Source organism: Cajanus cajan, chromosome 1, assembly GCF_000230855.2.
Source record: "Cajanus cajan strain Asha chromosome 1, NIPB_CcT2T_4, whole genome shotgun sequence".
Classification (NCBI taxonomy): Eukaryota; Viridiplantae; Streptophyta; class Magnoliopsida; order Fabales; family Fabaceae; genus Cajanus; species Cajanus cajan.
Genome location: NC_138517.1, coordinates 80,195,064 through 80,214,192, shown reverse-complemented (window position 1 = coordinate 80,214,192; position 19,129 = coordinate 80,195,064). Strand labels below are relative to the sequence as shown.

Below are 19,129 nucleotides of genomic sequence, written 5' to 3'. Positions count from 1 at the left end.
AAATTATCCGTCAGAAATTTAACTTTTTCTTGTAGTGATCTTTAATACTCACTTTCTGCTTTCTTTATTATTAATCAAAAATTGTTTCTTTTCTAATTAATTGGTGGAGTTACTAAAATTTGTAATATTTAATAAATTTTGATCAATAAAAAAAAGTTAAAAAAGTGAATATTATTGACATTCTTCATATTTCCAAATAGCTATCCTCATTGTATAAGTGAATAATTTATTATTTAACATAAATAAAAATTTAAGGTTTTTTTTTTTTTTTTTTAAATTTTAATAAGTTAGGGGACCATCAATCCTCTATTCCACCTTCTCTTTGGCCGTCTCCTTAATTAAGGTGGCTCCCCTACCTTAGATCGTATTAGGGGCCATAAAATCTTGGAAGCAAGTGCAAATCCTCAATTTTTCTTAATGTATTCATTAACATTTTTTTTCCCATTCACAACACTTAACCACATGAATTTTCAATGATTTAACGGTTACACTTCCATTATACAACCATGCATCATGCTTTGGATTATGCGATCTCAAAAGGAATCTTAAATGAATTTAAAAAAACTACAATTATTTTTTCACGAATTTGTCTTAACCACACAGGCAATTTCATTTTGTGGTCCCTCCCTCGTATTCTTAGATGCCATGTTCTTGAGTAGATAGAAACTTTGAACTGTGGTTCATATGTACTCAAGGCTCACACCTTAACATTATTATTCCAACATTGCATACAAAAAACTGCCATAAAGACTGGCACGTGATGAAAAGGGGGACCATACGTACTTCATCTAAATTTTGTGCTTAGATTGCTATCTTCTTTTGCTGTGCTTCTGTTTTCACCTTAGGATGGGTTTTCTAATGTGCATTAGAGGACAATGGAACAAACATGGGGGGGGGGGGGGGCAGCCATTGTCATAATGGTTGCACAACTTATTCCAAAATCAACACACGGCACATATATCTAACATTTGTTGATTGATTTGTGATGCAAAGTTTTCTGGTCCAATCGAGAGACACTTAGCAACAATGCATTGGGGTCCCCCTGTTGGATGATGCTTGAGGCTAGAAGACAAGAAGGAATTATCTAAGTAAGAAAAAACAATATTAACAACACACTTTTATAATTACTATACTGATTTTAAGTTTGATGACATTGTTAGAGTTATAATATATGAAATATATTTTGTTTTGTCATTTGTCGACACTAGAAAGAAGACTTAAATTATTCATGTTTCATAATTTTAATTGTGATCTTGTTCTACAATTCTATTTTGTAAAAAATTTCACATCATTTAAAGTTGAAGTGAAAGTAATTTATAAATAATATTTTCTCTTAATTTACTTTTTAAGAATAAAATATATGCCAGTCCAACAAATTTTAAAACAAATAATATCTTGAATGTATTGACTCTAACATTGTTAATATGTTTAAGGTCAAAGCAAATATATTTTTTATTATCGATCAAATATTTATTAAAAAAATATTATATTTTTATAAATTATACTTTTTACTTAATAAATTTTCCTCATAATTATATAATTTTTAATAAATTTTAACTAATAATACAGTAGAGCGTGTCTAAATCTTAAACCCTTTATTAAGTGTCATTTATGAACTACCAATAAAATATTGTTAATAGATAATGAAAGGTATATGAAAGATAACATTAAATTGATTGTGATTTGTGAGCCCTTGTACTCAAGGGATATTTATTTGTCTTCTTCATGAGGACATCATAATTAAAGAATGATTGGTGATTGATATAGTATTTATCATAAGTACACGCTAAACCCTAAACCCTAAACCCTATTACATGCACGCTTCCATTGAAAATATCACTCAAGTGAAGAACAATTATTTAGTTTAACTTTCCTTTAGTTGAGTCAATAAACTAGAGTGTCAACACTCTTTTCAACTTTAAAATGTGAAAAGTTAGATGTAAATTCTATAATAGTTTTATATATTTATTAGAGATGTCACCAAAAAATATTGAGATTAAGAATAAAGAGAAATCATCCCAAACATCTAACTTTTGAAGTACTTGAGTATATTCTCATTGGCTAATACTTTTTCCCTTTTTGAGCGAATTCTCATTGGCTAATGCTGATTAAATAACTTCTATTTTTTCTTTAGATAAAAGGGAAACTATAATATATCAATAAGATAGAGATTAACATAATTAAATGCTAATGTGAATGTGATGTAATCATTCATTATAAGAAACCAATTTAGGGAACAATACTTTAATTTTTTTCCGTAAGATCCAACCTAAAAAAACATTGGCCTTTATGTCCTTTATGTCTTACATGATATGACCATGTTAACTTTTACCTATATTATAGTTCACATGAGTTTAATGACTTCAACATTAAAATTCCATTTCTATAATATGCACAATAAACATTTATATTAAAGATTTTAGAACATGTTTTAATAAACTTATTCATAAATACTTTTGAAAGGAAGAAATATAAAAAAAAATGAAATAACTTTTTTTATAAGTTAAAACGAACTAATACATAAATTTATTTTTAATCTTTTGAAAAAGTTATATGATAATGTTTTTACAAATTTTATAAATTAATTTTAACTTATAAAAAAACATATTTTTTTTCTTCTAAAAGTATTTCTAAAGAAGTTTGTTCAATTAAGTGTTATATGTTACTCAAATGAAATTTAAATTCTAATTAATACTAAAAACACGTAAAGATTTATATGCAAGTGTTGTCACAGTTCAAAATGGTCATATCATATATAAGTCTTAAAAGCCAACTTTCAAGGTTGGATCTTACGAAAAAATTAAAGAACTGTTCCACCAAATTGGTTTCTTATAATGAATGATTATATCACATTCACATAAGTATCCAATAATGTGTCAAATTATTCGAAGCAGTTTGTCTGCTATTCTTGACAAGAAATGAAGATTTTTTTTTTTATTGCAAGAGATTCTGTTTATATGAAGAGATGGATGCTCACCCCGTCGCATTCTGGATCAAACAATTGCACATGAAGAACTAAGAAAGAAAGAGATAAGTTGTTATCCATGTGTAAACAAATAAAATAAAATTTGAAGTTTACCCTTTTGTCTTCTTTATCCTCTCTGTTACCCACGTGAGGTAGCGAAAAAACCAGTGTGACATTACTACAAATTTTGTAATCTAGGAACAAAAGAACATTGAGATCGAGACCAAGCTAAGTTGGACATGTTCCAGCACTGAACTCACTTTTATACGCCCCTTCTCTTCCATATTTTTCACTAGTTTCTTTATTTGGCTAAGCAAGCTTTTCAGAAAAGTAAACCATAGGATATAATCATATAATACGAAGAAAACACATTTTTGTTTCTTTTGATAAAAATAATATATATATATATATATATATATATAAAACTTAAAGACGTCATCATAGGTATCGTTGGTGTTATTTTTAATGTAGATATCAATAATATATATTTATATATAATATCAGAATAAAATTTTAATTCTGATTAGAGAATAATAACAATATAACTAAGTTTTGTCCATAAAATATTCCATTTCCTTTCAAACTATATTCAACTATACATGACTGAAGGATGATTACAATCGCACTTGTGAGAAAAAGAAAGAACATTGAAAGATGCAACAAGATGAAGCTTGCTAATCATTGTCTTAGTTGCCAACTGATTTTTGAGAAGATTGAGATGAGCTCATTGGCCGTCCACGTTACTAGGGAGAGATTTCTGAGATGTGTGAGTGAGTCTTTTTCTAACGATGGTAGGTCAGAGACACATCCTGCTAGCAATATGATAAAAGGTAAGGACAAATGAAAATGAAGAAAATTCTAATAGGGATATAAAATTACATTAACTTTTATGTTAAGAATCTGTTATGAAGCCATATTTTGATGAATTTAATGGCAAGTAAAAATGTTTTAGACTGTCATGTATTCATATGTTACGGCATATTGAAAATTATAAACTTTTTGTAACAATTGCTTTAAAAGTCAAAATTTCTAGTTGATTGATATTTTTGTTGGTAGACTCCATTGCATGATGCAAAATCTAAAGTTTGAGGGAAAAAAATTGGAGACGACTAATCCTATGAGGACAAAAGTTAAAGTTTGGTATAACTTAGGAGATGGCAAAAGATTCATACCTGAATATTTTACAAGATATAGCAATGAATATGAGGCTAGCACTCTTTCCTCAACATCTTTATCGTAATTCAAGGATTGTAGCAAATGTGGTCTTAAGATTGAGAAAACCATTGGTGGCAACTTTTTATCATCAACTAAGTTGAGGTAGCTGCTCATCCATGAAATAGTTATGAGGCTTGCTCTTGCTAAATATGGGATGCCATTGGCTATGGAATCTGCAAGTGCCAAAATTAAATTCTTATTTCCACTTTTGAACAAGACACAAGCTGCTCTTTTTTGCCAGCTTTCTGCTTCTTCGTCTTCCACATTCTGGCAGTGACACAACCAATCAATAATTTTTATGTGCTAAAAAAAGAAACCACTACTACTAGAAACATGCTCTCATATGTGAAGAAAACACAAGCAATTTAAGCATCACACATACATTGCTTTCTAATTAAAGTACACATTTTAACCAAATTTTACCTTGTGAATTGGGTCATAAACAACAATTTCCTTGCCCGGAAATGGATCTTCTAAGCAAATTTCTTGAAAACCTGCTTTTTGTAAAAGTGATTTTTCCATTAATGATTCCCCTGAAAGAGAAAAGTGGCCTCCTAATAAGAGTAGAGCTCGAGCTGATTGCTGTTGAACTCTATCATTACATGTTTGACAATTTAAAGCTGCTACAAATGCCTCTATTGCTTCTGCTCTATATAAGCTTCCCTTGAAAGGATCTTCCTGCAACACAACTGTTATTGCATTTGTGAACTCTTCAAGAAATGTAAATCAATTTAATGTAATAGAGGGTCTAAGGTATCCTTTTGAAAATAATGAAAGTCACAGAACTTAGATCATTGAGCATAGCCAATAATTCCATCTAAGCAATACTAAGTTGAATGAAAAAGAATTACCATAAGATCAAGCAGCAACAATATCACTGAAACTATAGGGCGTTCTTCTGGTGAAGTCTTCTTAAGGTAAACGAAGAAAATGTGCATTACGCTTATGCCACCCCATCCATCTTTAAGTCCTCTCAAGAAATTTGAAGTCTTGGTTCTTCTGGTATGAAATTTAAAGTCCTCTCAACATTTTCAGATAGAAAAAATAATCAAGAATAAATAAAAATTTATCTAGAAAGTTAAGTGATGAGAACATACCTATCAAGGTAGAGCAACTCAGATAGCACAGACAAGGCATAGCCACTGGAATTTTGTTTACTGCCAAGAACAATGAGTTCAAGTAATGAAGTCTTATTTATGTTGTCAGCTAGAAAACTTCTACAGCTTCCTTCGGCTCGAATGCAACATGAAATTATCATAGCAGCATTGTTTCTCTCATGAACCTCTCCTTCAATTCTTCTCATTAGTAGTGTCAATCCCCCAAGTGAAAGAACTTGCCTGGCATTTTCTAAGTTTTTGTCTTCATCAAAACCGGTAAGAAGTTGGTCTAAAACATAAAATGCTGCAACTTGAGGACTGCATTGTACTGTGAAGAGGGTCTGCAATTTGTCACCAAATTCCAACACTCGAAGTATCAGTGGCACCCATTCGGAAGATAGCATTTGTTTTGCCTTTGGCTTTGACAGATAAAGCAAAACTGCAGCCTTGAGAAACAGACTAGTGCTTCTTAGAAGCCTCACAAATATTTCTAGTTGAGGATCAGAATTCAGAATAATTTGTCTAATTGCATCATTCCTTCCAATTAATTCTGCTAAAATTGATATAATCAATTCAAGGATCTCATCCTCAGTTGAGGAAAACAACACCTCAAGCATAGCTTCAACTACACTAGATTGTGTCAGTGCTTCTTCAATTTGAGGATCACCCGGAGAGTTCAACCAAGCTTTGGTAACCACACGAATAGCGAATTCACATTCGTTTAGAACATCTGATGAACATATAGTTGTAATAGCTCCAACAAAGTCTCTTGAAAGAACAGTTGAAGCATTCCTGGATCTATGATTTCTGTTCTCCAGGCTTTCCCTTGGTATGAACCTGCAAGAAAGGCACTGAAAATAGTCCACTCTCTGAGACGTTGGCCATAATTGAGCTTGATTCTTGCCAAGTTGGCTAGACCTTCCAACAAATGCCCTATCATCTTTCTGTCAACAGTGACAAAGGGAGGTTTAATATCTGAAATGAAGTTCTAGATTTTGAAATCTATGAATTGAAGGCCCAGAAAATAACCTGAACTGAACTGCATTTGTGTTCATCTCCATACAACTTTTCATCAATCTCTAAGCCTGTAGTAATTGCCAACACTCCATTTTGGTCACCAAGACCAGTAGGTTGCTGCTCTAGTTTGGGGCCAAACACTGTCTTGTATCTGAGTCAAGAACCATAAACATAAAATCACATACATAACTATTATTGCATATATTTGTTCCTAATAAAAAGATGGTTGTTGTGGTGAATGTAAGATGTTCATCATATCACTTACAAGTTTGGGTTGATTGAGGAATTTGAAACAAAGGAATCTGAAGACCTTCTTCTTGATGATCTGTAACTTGTCCTTGATGGCAAAGAGACATTAGGAAGAGGAGGCTCACTAGCCCCAACTTTAAGCCATTGCTTGTAGTACTGAGCAAACAGAAAAGTCCCAGTAGCCATTTTTTCATTGTAAACTTTGCTCAGCAGCTTCATTTTCTTTTCCTTCTCACCATGAGCTTCATTTGAAAGGAACTCAATCTCAGTGGTGTACCAAATTTTGATATGAAGAAGATGGGGAAGAAACAATTGTTCCCAAAGGTCAGGAAGCAAGTAGGTTCTAGCCAAACTTGGAGAATCACAAAACACTTGAAGTAAATGCTTAGAGGAGACCCTGTCATTTTTCTGCAGCTTGTAAGCTATTGCCAAGTATAGTTGAGCACAAGCTGAGAGATGTGAATTTGATACACCACAGGTTGAACCATCCCTGGAAGTTTTAGAATTCAAACTAGCAACCATGGTTAAAATCTCAATGCAATTCCTTAACCGTTTGATCATCCTCACCTGGTCCTTTATTCCTTGACTTTCTATTAGTCTATCAACTTTCTTCATACCCAGTTCCATGTTCACAAAATTCTCATCACCAGAATCCTTTCTTCTTCTTCTGTTCAAGGAAGTGTTACACCTCTCTCTGATTATTTTCCTGAAATGATCATCTTTCACATATCTTCCTATGTAGCCACTGAGGATAGCAATCACTGCTCTTATGGCAGCTTCATCCATCAAGGCTCCTACCCTTCTTGAATCTGCTGACACCAATGACTTAGAATTTGATCTTTCTGAAGCTGAACCACCCCTTTTGAACTGAGATGAAGAAGACACACTTTGTGTTGTGGCCCTCTCTGCCTTGTGCTGAGAGGAACCAAGGCTTTTTGGATCGTGACAGATGTATGCAGCAAGTGGTTTTTTCTCGTGTTGTGAGATTCCGTGTTTAGGCCTCTCTGGGGTTGGATATTGGGCAGAGAGTTCTCCAAAGGAAGCCATATGTTGGTGAATGGGACTTGGGTTGAAAGAGAAGTAGGAAGCAAGAAGGGCTTCAATGACATTCTTGGAACTCAAAACAAATATAAGATAACACAGGGACAGCTAGATTAGCTATAGTGGAATAGAGGCACAACAATGAAGACAAAGAAAGGATTGGATTTGGTGAACGGTGAATGGTGAATCTTTTAAGCTATATTTTAAACTACATGGTTCAGCTCTGTAAAGGCAAACAACCTTTTGGACCAGCCTACTAAGCTTACTGAATTTGCCCCCATATTTTTTTCCACGTATAATAGTAATCTGTTATTTAGAAATTGATCTATTAATCTAATTCAATCTTATAAAATTAGTTTCTATAATGAGGATTATTCCCTACTTAAATATATTATTATAGTCATATTATTAGTGGATGTAAGATCTCCAAAATAACCTTTTATATTGAGAACTCAACACATTTTCAGGTAGTCCAATAACGGTTCGATAGTGGGTAAGACAATAAACTCAATAATAATTAATAATCATTAGGATAAACTTTGATATCATATTAAAAAAAGTGAATTATAAGTCTAAGTTAACTTTACAAAATGATATAAAAAATAAAGATTATTCTCCACTTAAAGCAATTCAACCTGGCCGGACAGAAAGCAAGATTCTCCTTTCAAGTATTGGATGCAAATACATACTTAAAATTCAAATTTTCCACGTAGTCACTTGCAAATTGCATAATTTAAATTTGGCTGCCATATTTCTAGAAAACAGTCACTTGCAAATTGCATAACTTAACATTGGCTACCATATTTCTAGACAACAGTCACTTGCAAATTGCATAGTTTGACTGGAGCACACAGAAAAGTACTTTTGTGTTAATGAACAGTTGCAAGTTGCAAATTGCAATTAGAAAGTATTTTGTTACTACCAAAAATAATATTTAAGTTTGAAATAATTTTTTTAATTGACAACATAGTACCTTTATCAACTTTTGCTTGCAAATTTGATTTTAATAAGCTCTTATTTTATGTTCTGGTAGGAGTGATGTCTATGGCTTGTGTTGTTCTGCTGGTTTTTCCCACAGATAGTGGATTTAGTTAATACTGACCTCTGATGCTTTTTTTGTTTGACCTGGCTTTTGCTTTTTGTTTCTCTAAATAAATAGTCACTTGCTAACTGCATAATTTATTTGGAGCATACAGAAAAGTACTTTTGTGTCAATAAGCGATTGCACTAAAAACTAAAAAGTATTTTGTTTTCTTTGCTACCAATTATTTTTAATTTTAAATTATTGTTTGTTTCATTGACAACGCAGTACCTTTTATGAAACTTAGTTTATTTGGTTTTAATATAGTTCTTATTTTTATATTCTGCTATGAAGGATGGCTTGTGTTGTTCTGCTGGTTCTTCATGCAGATAGTGGCTTTCGTTACTTCGTTGTTTGGCTTCTCTTTTGTTTTTTGTTTTTTGTTTTTCGTTTCTCGTTAAGGTGTGTTGTTGTGAAAGTATTAATTAAATGATTCTATTTATTAGAAATGACAATGATAGTGATTGTAGATTAGGGTACTAGGATATGGTGTTTATATTATAATTTAAATTATTTATTATAAATCTAAAGTATATATATATATATATATATATTATAACAAAAATTAATTAAATAAGAATATTTATCCTATTCAATAAATACAAAAATATATATTTCCCTTATCTAAAATTTGAAAACTTGAATCTACAATTATCAAGATACGAGAACTTATATAATTAATGAGTAACACATTTAATAAGAACTACATATCTCTCAATCTATATTTTTTTATTATTAACTTTAAAACGGTAATGACGAAGAATCTATTTTAATTACAAATTTTAATGTAATTGTAGTGTATGAAAAGATAAAAGATTACAATTGTAGTTTTTTTTATCAGTTTATCTTTTAAATATTTATTTTTAATACTTTACTATATATATAATAGTGGTATACAGGAATGTAATTATTTCTATGAGTATGGTAGTGTAGTGATATATCATATATTAATACTTGTTTTTAAAATATCTTAGTTCATGTCTAAGAATATCGATTATCCTTTTTAGTAAAGTTGGTATTAGTAGAGATATTAGAATTGAACCGATTTGTCATGTTGGACTGGAGTAGATTTTTTCATTTTTATTTTTAAGCCTAAAAAACATGAGATCAATTTGGTATAACTCCACATATGAGAATAGGAAAAATTAAACTAGACATCTATCTGTATTGACTTGATATTTTTTTAATTATATATAAAATTAGTGTATAACTAAAATTTATAATAAATTATATATACAAATAAATATTATGTTTCAAAATATAAGTTATACTTAAATTTATATATACAAATAAATATTATGTTTAAATATATAAATTATATTTTAAATTTATAATAAATTATTTATATTAAATTATTTTTTATTAATAAATTATTTTAAAATATTAAAATTTAATACACAAATAATTATAATAAACAAAAAATTAAATTAGATAAAAAAATTAGAAGTCATCAAAATCCTCTCTTAAAAAAGAACTCCTAAAAATGCTTTTATATAAGATAGCAGTTCGTTATACAAGAGATGACTATTAACTTAAGAAATAGTAAAATAACTCAATTTTGATAACCTTAATTAATGTGATTAAAAATAAAAAAAATTAGTAATCATATTGAGAACGTCTTCATAATCTTTTCATACCATCTTATTCCTTATCAAACCGATGCAAGTAAATTTTTAGAAACTTGTTTTATGCTTCTTGTTGACGAAGTGTGATGATTTAAACATTTTTTTATTAATCAATAAATAGAATTGGGACAAAACTATGAATTAGTCAATTGAAGGAACCTAACAATTTTGATAAGAGTTATTAGATTTGATTATTCTTGTTAACATTTATATAGATAAGTATTGTTTTAAAAAAAATGGACTAAAAGTATTTTTTTAATTAATTAGAAAAATTATGAGATAATTTGAGTTCAAATAAAATATTCATACTCTAGAGCATTCACTTTTCAACAAAAGAATATAGATATGACAGATCGATAAATGTAAGTACAAAATTAAAAAAAATAAACATAAGAGCAATATTACCTATACAAACAACAACATTATAGATATGTAATAATAATTCATTTATTTAACGATTCATTTGTTAGAAGTTCATCTTTTTATCAAATAGACAAATCAATCAATCATTAAATTAAAAGTTTAACATGAATTATATTTAGATACATTATTAACTTTACTTGTAGGTTTTAAATTGATGTTAAATATAATGTCTAAATTAAAACTTAAATTAATGTTAAAAATCTAGTATACATTTATAAATATTAAATTGTTTAACCACGTGATGTGTGAGAGTATATATAAAATAAAGATATTGTCAATAAAAGTCTTAAAATTGCTATTTGAAGAAATAATAAATAACTTTTTCTATTATCAATTATGATTCATGAGAGAATTATAGCATGAAGACAATACTTTTACATTTTAACATGGGTATGTGACAAGAGTTGCAATGAATATAATCTGGTAGGCCTATGATTTATTAAATCAATTTTTTTTATCAGATTAGCACCAAGGTTGTCATTATAAAAAAATATAAAATAAAATATATAAAAAACTTGACTAAAATCAATGACTGACATCTGGCATGAGGCATTCAACCAAAGCAATTGGAAAAAATCATGATTCAGTGTTATATTTTATAATTGATGGAGAAGTGGGTTATATTGATATTCTACCATTCTGGTATTTCCCATCCTCTCCCACAATCATGATTTTAAGTCTTAATGCAATTAAAGTTTTGAATAATAATTTTTGACAAAATTTATAGACTCTTGTAAATATTATATTACTAAAAAAATCACTTCAAACAACTAAAACGTGACTTCTTATAGCAATCAAATTGACCCTTCCTTGATCAATTTCATCACATGTCACATGTGATAAACCGTAACAAATGTTACATTACATTATATCTTCTTTTATCGATCAAAGTTACAATTTCAATATGATTCAAATTCATATTTATACTATTCTGACCTCTACTATAAGACGAAATCACTACCAATTCTAGTGATTCTTACATTTATACAAGTATGGATTATTAGGGATGGCAATGGAGCCTCATGGGGTGGGTAATAGTAAACCCGCCTCCGTCCCGTTAGATAAAAATTAGCCACGTACCCACCCTATATCTGTGCGGGTATCCATTAAGCGGGTATCCATGAATTTGTTGAATACTCAAGAATATCAGTGGATATCCATGGATATTTATAAATTTTGTAAGAAATTTAAAAAATTAATTATAAATAATTTTAAGTTTATATTTAATATTATTGAAATATTAAAAAATAAAAAATTAATGTTAATTTTGAACTTGTATTTAATGTTAATTTTGTTGAAATAATAATAAAAATGCAAGATAATTAATAATTTAAAATACATCAATCTCACAAGTAAGTTAAAGTCTCATCACAAAGCTACAATAATTTAATCTCATAATTTCAAATGAAAGTAAACAACTTAAAATACATCAAAATTTATTGGTTCAATCAAAGCTAGAAAATTAATCAAATTACATCCAACATAATTCTATAACATGCTTAACACATGTTGGTAACTTTATCAACCTCACTTTTGTAAGAAAATAAGAAGAGAAAGTATAATTTTAAGGTTATGTGGTACAAGAATAATTATGATATTTAAGAAATATTATTAAACAGATACCCGCGAGTATGGATATCATCATACCCGCCCCCGCCCCATTTATAAACGGATAAAAAATTATTCATCCCCATTATCTGCGAGTACCCAATTAGCCTATCCATTTATTATCCGTAGTAGATTTTACCCGCAAATACCTGCAGGTGCGGGTATTTTTACCATCCCTATGGATTATGTTAATTTAAATTAATATTATTAGTGTAAAAACTAAAGAAGAAAAAAAGTCAAAAACATTTTAAAAGACAAAAAAACCAATTAAGGTCGTATAAAAATTCTTGGCATTGTTACTTTTATTTTAGACTCAAAATTATTTGAATACACAATCAAACTTTTGTTAGTCAACCTTAATCAAACTAAATTATTTAAAGAATTCGGTTAAAAAAGTTATACTCAGCCAAAAAAATTAAATTTTTGTTAACATACTTAAAGAATTCAATTATTTACCAGTTATGCTATACCAGTATACAGCATTAGAATTAAAGGTAGAACTTATATATTTTATTTCTGTTCAAAATCACTTACCCTAAATTCATCACCAAAAAGCATATAAAATTATTTCCAAAATATTGCGCATACTGATTACACAAGATGGTAAGACATCACCTTTCCTGATGCTGCTTTCACAATTTTACAGATGAGTTGGTGAGCATCACCTTTAAAATTTGCACTATATATATATAATACGTACGTATGTCAAAAACAAAAACGCTATGTATGCATGCTTTTATTGTTGCACTTTCCTAGCCTTGTAATGTACAACAGAGTCTCTGAGGGATGATGAGGATGACGAAGATGAAATCCCTGAGCGGCTAAAATCGGCCTTGTCCTTGCTGAAAGCCTTGTGGACATCATCTTTAAGCTCCATGAAACGTGCCCTTTTGATTCTCTGCTCTTCTTGAGTCCCCTTTTCCAGGTAGAACAAGTCAGGCAGGTCATCTTCCATGAACTTGTCCAGCACTTCCGAGCAGAGCGGGAAGTATCGCCGCCCCATCTCCACTGTCGCCACCACAACATAGAACATAGTTGGTGTCAGAATCAGAACTGTATTTATAAACATTTAGACATGTAGCTAGAGGAAAGAAGCAACAAATAAAGGTTTTGTATCTTTGAAAGGTGTCCTAACATGAAGATGCATGGCCAGAGTTAAGGCAACCTGAGTTGGTCCAGTTGGATATTTTACACATTCAAGCTGTCAGAAAATGCAACCGTTGGATGAAGATCAGACGACTTAGATCTTGCATGCATGTTTTAAGTCTGATTTACTGAATTAATTTGTGTCATCCAATTGTAGTTAAATGGTGATGATTTACTGAATTAATTTGTGCATGAAAATGCAGACTGCATGATATGTGGATCCAAGTTAGAATACGAATCTATTTGAATACAAGTTTAGAAAAACTTTTGAAAGTTTATCTATATGAAAAAACTTTATTTTAAATAAAGAAGCTCTCAATGGCTCTTTTATGCTTGTATCTAAACAGGTTCTAAGCTTGTTTAGTTCTTAAAACCTGTCCCTATAACCAGTTTCCATAAACCCAGGTTCAAGCAAAGTAGTTTACTCATTGGTAGTTTCCCATGTTAAATAGCCCTTATACATTTTTTAGTTCTCTTCAAGAACAGTAAAATTTTATAGGTGTATGAGGTTAAAAAGTGATAACGAGATTCCAATTTACGGGAGAAATTGAAGAATTAAAAGCTTAGCAGTAATGTGTAATGGCTAAGGGTGAAAGGGAAGGGGGAAGAAATTGAGGAAGGCAAGACAGAAAAGGGTAAAAATAGAGAAGAAAAGGGATAAATGCGGATAGAATGGAGAAAATGAATCTTAGAAAATTTTCAAATCCTATGTGCTTACTTTCAAATTAAATATACTTAGCACTTACTTTTTACGCTACACGAGCTCAATAGTCCAGATACGTTTACATGCATGAATTTGTGCTTCACTTGCGTGCATGTTGCAGAGAGTGGGATACAAGTATACAACTTCCCATGTTACTAACAGGTATTCTATGGATGTGTTATCAAAATTGAAGGCAAAATACAATTTAATTTACTTATTTAAAAAATTTTATAGTCCATCACCGCATAGAAAAGGTTGAAATTAGTCAAGAGTATTGTAGATGTCGGTGAGCTATGTTCAACAGGAAATTTTGCATCCCCAGAAATCTGTACTTGATTAAAACCAATTTTAACGTGTACCCTAACTCATATCCAAATAAACAACCAAAAATCTGCACTTGATTAAAATGCCCAAATATAAGCCACTAGATTCTTCTTAATTGAAAAAATATATTATTAAATAGGAACAATTTATTTTCAACAAAAATATGAGTATTCACAACAGCACAAACCATAAATAGAGAGCATGCATGAAATAAAAATGATGTCCTACACAAACTGGCTAGGATTTGAATGACCAACAGACATGTTAAGAGCATCATTACTAAAACAAATTTTGACTTGAATTGACACCAAGGGTATATTGAAGAAGAAAAAAAAAGCTGCTTAATTACAACAAATGGTTACAGGAAGTTAAAATTTAACATTAATAAAGACCAAAATTACCAGTTTTCATGAGGGCTTCCATCCTAGAAAGAAGTCTTTTGTTTTGTACAATGGGAGTCTCATTGAGATCAACCTCCCTTAAGTTGCCATTTGAACCTTTAGATGCAGAAAGACCAGCAAACTCGGATGTTGTCTCAGCATGTGCAATGTCCATTGCTAATTTGGCTTCTGAAGGGAAGAAAAGTCTTGCAAATGCCACTGCAGTAACAGCAATATTTACTATTAGATGGTCTGAACAAAATATTGCATAAACACAGTGAACCAGTTGAACAGCATTCTCAAACGAGCCACACATCAAATCTCTTGAGAGAGTTAAATAATCGACAACAAACAAGAAAGCTCTCAAACACAAAAGATTTTGATAAACACTGGCTCCTCAATTATTCAGCCATAGGTGGTCTCAGAGCTTCTGCTTTTAAAACTTATCAAACTTTTCCTCTTAAACAGTGCTTGCCTTAAAGCTGGAATAAAGAAAATATCCATGTCAACATTACCATCCCTCAATGACATTAGCTACAGATAAAAAAACAAATAGTTTAAGAAACTACATCACTCAGCCTGATTCAGCACACATAAACCACACTTAATTAGCATCAGATACAATACAAATAATGGCTCGCCTATTGCAAAAAAATTCATTCATGTAATCAACATAGCCTATTTAAGGCTATAAATAATATTCATCTAATACTAGCATTTCTTATACATGCCAACATTTTGTTTCTAGTCTTAATCCATCTTCCAAAGAATTACAAAGAACTCCTTATTTCAAAATCCAAAACAGAAACATTAGGACCCTAAACCTTTTTTTGGATATATTACAAGTAACCTGAAAATCTTTCCATTTCTAAATTTCAACTCAAATTACAATACATAAAGTCAGCCCAACATCTCATTGAATTGTCTAAAGTCTACCAGTCCTGCATCACATTACATAGAGTTTGCAACACAAAACGTTAAACAGTAAAAATCAATAAAGCTAGTAGCTCAACTGGTCCGTCCTGAGTCCAATATCACACAAAGAGTAAAGGACATATTCCCCAAAATTCATAACATGGACCTTTCAGGTGGTGTTTTGCACAAACAATTTTCCTCCAAAAGGAAAAGTAAACTTCTTGATTATCAACAAGTCTAGAGGGGGAATATATATATATATATATATATATATAGAGAGAGAGAGAGAGAGAGAGGAAAAAAAGAATGTAACTATGAGCCACAATATCATTATTATTTCCTGTATGAAGTGACACAAGTTAGGGAAATTCTTAAAACAAAGCATTTTAAAACATAGGCTGGAACCATGATGACAATTTATTACACAAGCAAGAAGAAATAGATATCATGCATGACAGATACCTCTGTTCTCTAGGTATAGTAGCTTCATGTGGAGATCATCAGCCATGGTATGAGAAGACATAGAAGCATCCCCCGCCAATGGATTCCTCCGCATTTCTCTTTCAAGAACATCGATGCATATCCGATCTTTATTCGTTTCTTTCCCCTGTTCTGTTTTTACATGGTAATCCTTTGGCCTTGTCAATCTCCTACAAATACTAACAGCACTCTGACCATCAAAAGTCAAATCTGATGCACAAGCCCCTTTTGTAAGCAGGGATACTATAATGGAAGGCTCTTTACGCATGGCAGCCATGTGAAGCACTGTGTACCCCCGAGAATTTCGAAGATTGACATTAGCCAGACCCAAACCAAGCACCTCAGAAACAACCTTGGGGTCACAGTAGGCTGCAGCATAATGGAGTGCACTGGCCTCATCTAAAGTAATGTCCGACTCATTCAAAAGAAGTTTAACAAGCTCAACATCATCTGAGTCCAATGCCTTGTGTATTCTAGTGATTCGTTTTAGAGACAAAGCATCTGCTGCAGAAGCATCATTTTCAACTTCTTGCTGAGGTTTGCGGCGGAGCAATTTAACTTTTTGTGAGAGTTCATGAGGAAGTTCTTTTTCAATTGAAATCTGGTCAAGGTCTGATCTGGCCACCCTGTCAATACATTGAGTGGCAAGGTGACTCAGTTGACAATGGAAAGCAACGGTGAGGATTGGGATGACATCTTCCACTAGAGCCTTTCCAACAAAGTTAAGTAGACGTCGCTGCAAAATTTATATTAATTAGTTCCTTGATCCTTTCCTTAAGCTAGACCAGACACAATATTTCTAGTGATTTAGATGAGAAATTAATTTGCAAGTAATTTCCCAAGCATCAGCATAAAAATTCCATGTATTCAATAATTTAAAAAGATAATTTCGTTCGAGAAAACTTACATTTGAGCACTAGCACTTGCTAAGGTACATAAGTTTGGTGGATTCAAATTTTATCAAAAGATTATTACAATGGCTGATCATTTAGGTAAATGAAACATGTTAAGTGGAAGCCTTTTAATGTCATCAATCATCATGCATAGAATGTTTACCTGGAAAAGTGATACCAACTCTGGTATTTGAAAAATGGAAGAGGCATACATCAACTCCACAGCAAAGTTAATTGCAGGTCTACAAGCATCATGGGCACACACATTGTCAACACATGTAGACACCTCCATTGGAGAGGGCTTCAGTTTACCAGTATATACATAGCCCAGGAATATGAGGAATGCTTCATATCCAACCTTGCCATAAGGCAACAAATCACTCATACAATACTTCAATTTCCCTTCTTTTTCTGATGACCCCTTCTCCCTCTTGAACAATTCATGAAAAAACTTACTCCTGGAGGCCAGAATACATCGATGAACACTAACCGGAACACCTTCCACAACGATGTCAGCATCACTATAATCACAATCAGACTCAATCAAAAGCTGCTCCAAATTGGAGCTAAGCTTACTCAAACTGATAACCTCAAGGTTAGGTCCAGCATCAGAGCCATAAGGAGAGCTTATGTTGTGACTAACCGAGCCATTTGATAAATGGGAAGATGATGTAAAGCTCAAAGACGATGACGGTTCGGCTGAAAGAGCCATTTTATTTATCAACAACTTGAGAACCTACTGAACCTATAATAACATATCCTCTGATGATATCAAAAGACCTCACACCTCAAAGATAGAGTCCCAAAACCGTTTATCAAATGATATGTCACTAAACAAACTTTGAATTTCCCAGCACAGAGCTAAAAACAATAGCAACCTATAAAAAAAGAAACTATAGATGGCGGGTATACCATAAACACTGATCTGTGTATAAGTGCTAACTAAGAAAATCTGGCGTCACAATTCACAAGACACGTGACATCTGATCCAACCCGTCACAAGATTCCGTAACATAAAAAACATAGGCTAAAGAGGCTTCCTCTATTTCAATAGCCACCGAATAAACACAAATATTTGATGTGTCTGCAAAATTTGAGCACAGAGAAAGTGCAAAAGGATCTAATAAGCAATAACCCCCTAGTGTCAAACTTCCAAAACCACCAAAACAGCACAACCAAACCCCACCCCCCAGAAAAAGAACCTTGACTATAACATTAAAAAAAAAAAAAAAAAAAAAAAAAAAAAAAAAAAACTTGCTATTACAGTAATATCCGAGAAAAGGAAGCAAGGAACAGCGGCACCCCACAAAACGAAACTGGCATCAGATCCATCGAAATCAAAAAAAGGTTGGAACTTTGACGGTAGAGAGAGAGAATGAATCACGGGTGGAAGAGTTTTGGAAGTCAAAGGATGAAAAACGAGGAAGGTTCGGAAGGAAAGAAATGAATCGGAGATGGAGGAGCGGTGATAACGTGACGGGGCTGTGAAGGTGAAGGACACAGCATCCTCGAAGTTTCGTATTTCGTTGTCAAAGAAAGAGAGAGAGAGAGTAATGTTGGTGTAGGGAAGAGCGGTGTGGATACGATAGAGAGATGAAGTGGTTTGGATGACGTCAGAGATGGCGTCAGCGTCCCCAGCTGGGGCTTGCTTGCGTCCACGGTGGCGTCACCTCTCTTCTTTCATTTCACATACACAACACCAATGCCGTAATCATGCCATCGTTGTTCGTTATTGTTTAATGCTACTTCTTCTGCTATTTCTTTCTATATAAACATAAACTCCCATGATTCAAACAATTTCTTTCAATTTGATAAATAATTGCTCAAGTATATCATTAAAAAATACTTACCCATAAATATAATTTTAGAAATTACAAACACAAATGACTAAAATAGTATGAATAGTAATAATCATCGCGATAATAATAATAGTAGTGATGATAATAATAATAATAAAAGTAATAATA

At 31.7% G+C, this 19,129-nt stretch overlaps 2 protein-coding genes across 6 annotated transcripts; both read right to left on the bottom strand.

Moving 5' to 3' along the window:
• Positions 1-3,507: 3,507 nt before the first annotated feature.
• On the bottom strand, positions 3,508-7,754 carry LOC109819302 (putative E3 ubiquitin-protein ligase LIN). Of its 5 annotated transcripts, none has more exons than XM_083063982.1 (7): positions 6,560-7,751; positions 6,307-6,445; positions 5,278-6,221; positions 5,032-5,176; positions 4,604-4,858; positions 4,138-4,447; positions 3,508-3,777 (listed from the first exon to the last, which is right to left on the bottom strand). In XM_083063982.1, exons 1-7 carry the CDS (start codon positions 7,588-7,590, stop codon positions 3,644-3,646), a joined length of 2,958 nt encoding a protein of 985 aa, XP_082920108.1. In that variant the 5' UTR covers positions 7,591-7,751; the 3' UTR covers positions 3,508-3,643. The 5 variants fall into 5 exon arrangements, with proteins under 5 accessions (XP_082920108.1, XP_082920102.1, XP_082920106.1 ...); XM_083063976.1 differs by having other exon boundaries at positions 5,032-5,179; positions 6,560-7,750; XM_083063980.1 differs by having other exon boundaries at positions 3,508-3,774; positions 5,032-5,179; positions 6,560-7,746.
• A 5,107-nt stretch (positions 7,755-12,861) lies between these two features.
• On the bottom strand, positions 12,862-18,871 carry NPR3 (NPR1-like protein 3). The gene is made up of 4 exons (XM_020384993.3): positions 17,326-18,871; positions 16,252-17,005; positions 14,896-15,093; positions 12,862-13,329 (listed from the first exon to the last, which is right to left on the bottom strand). Exons 1-4 carry the CDS (start codon positions 17,872-17,874, stop codon positions 13,058-13,060), a joined length of 1,773 nt encoding a protein of 590 aa, XP_020240582.1. The 5' UTR covers positions 17,875-18,871; the 3' UTR covers positions 12,862-13,057.
• Positions 18,872-19,129: the final 258 nt, after the last annotated feature.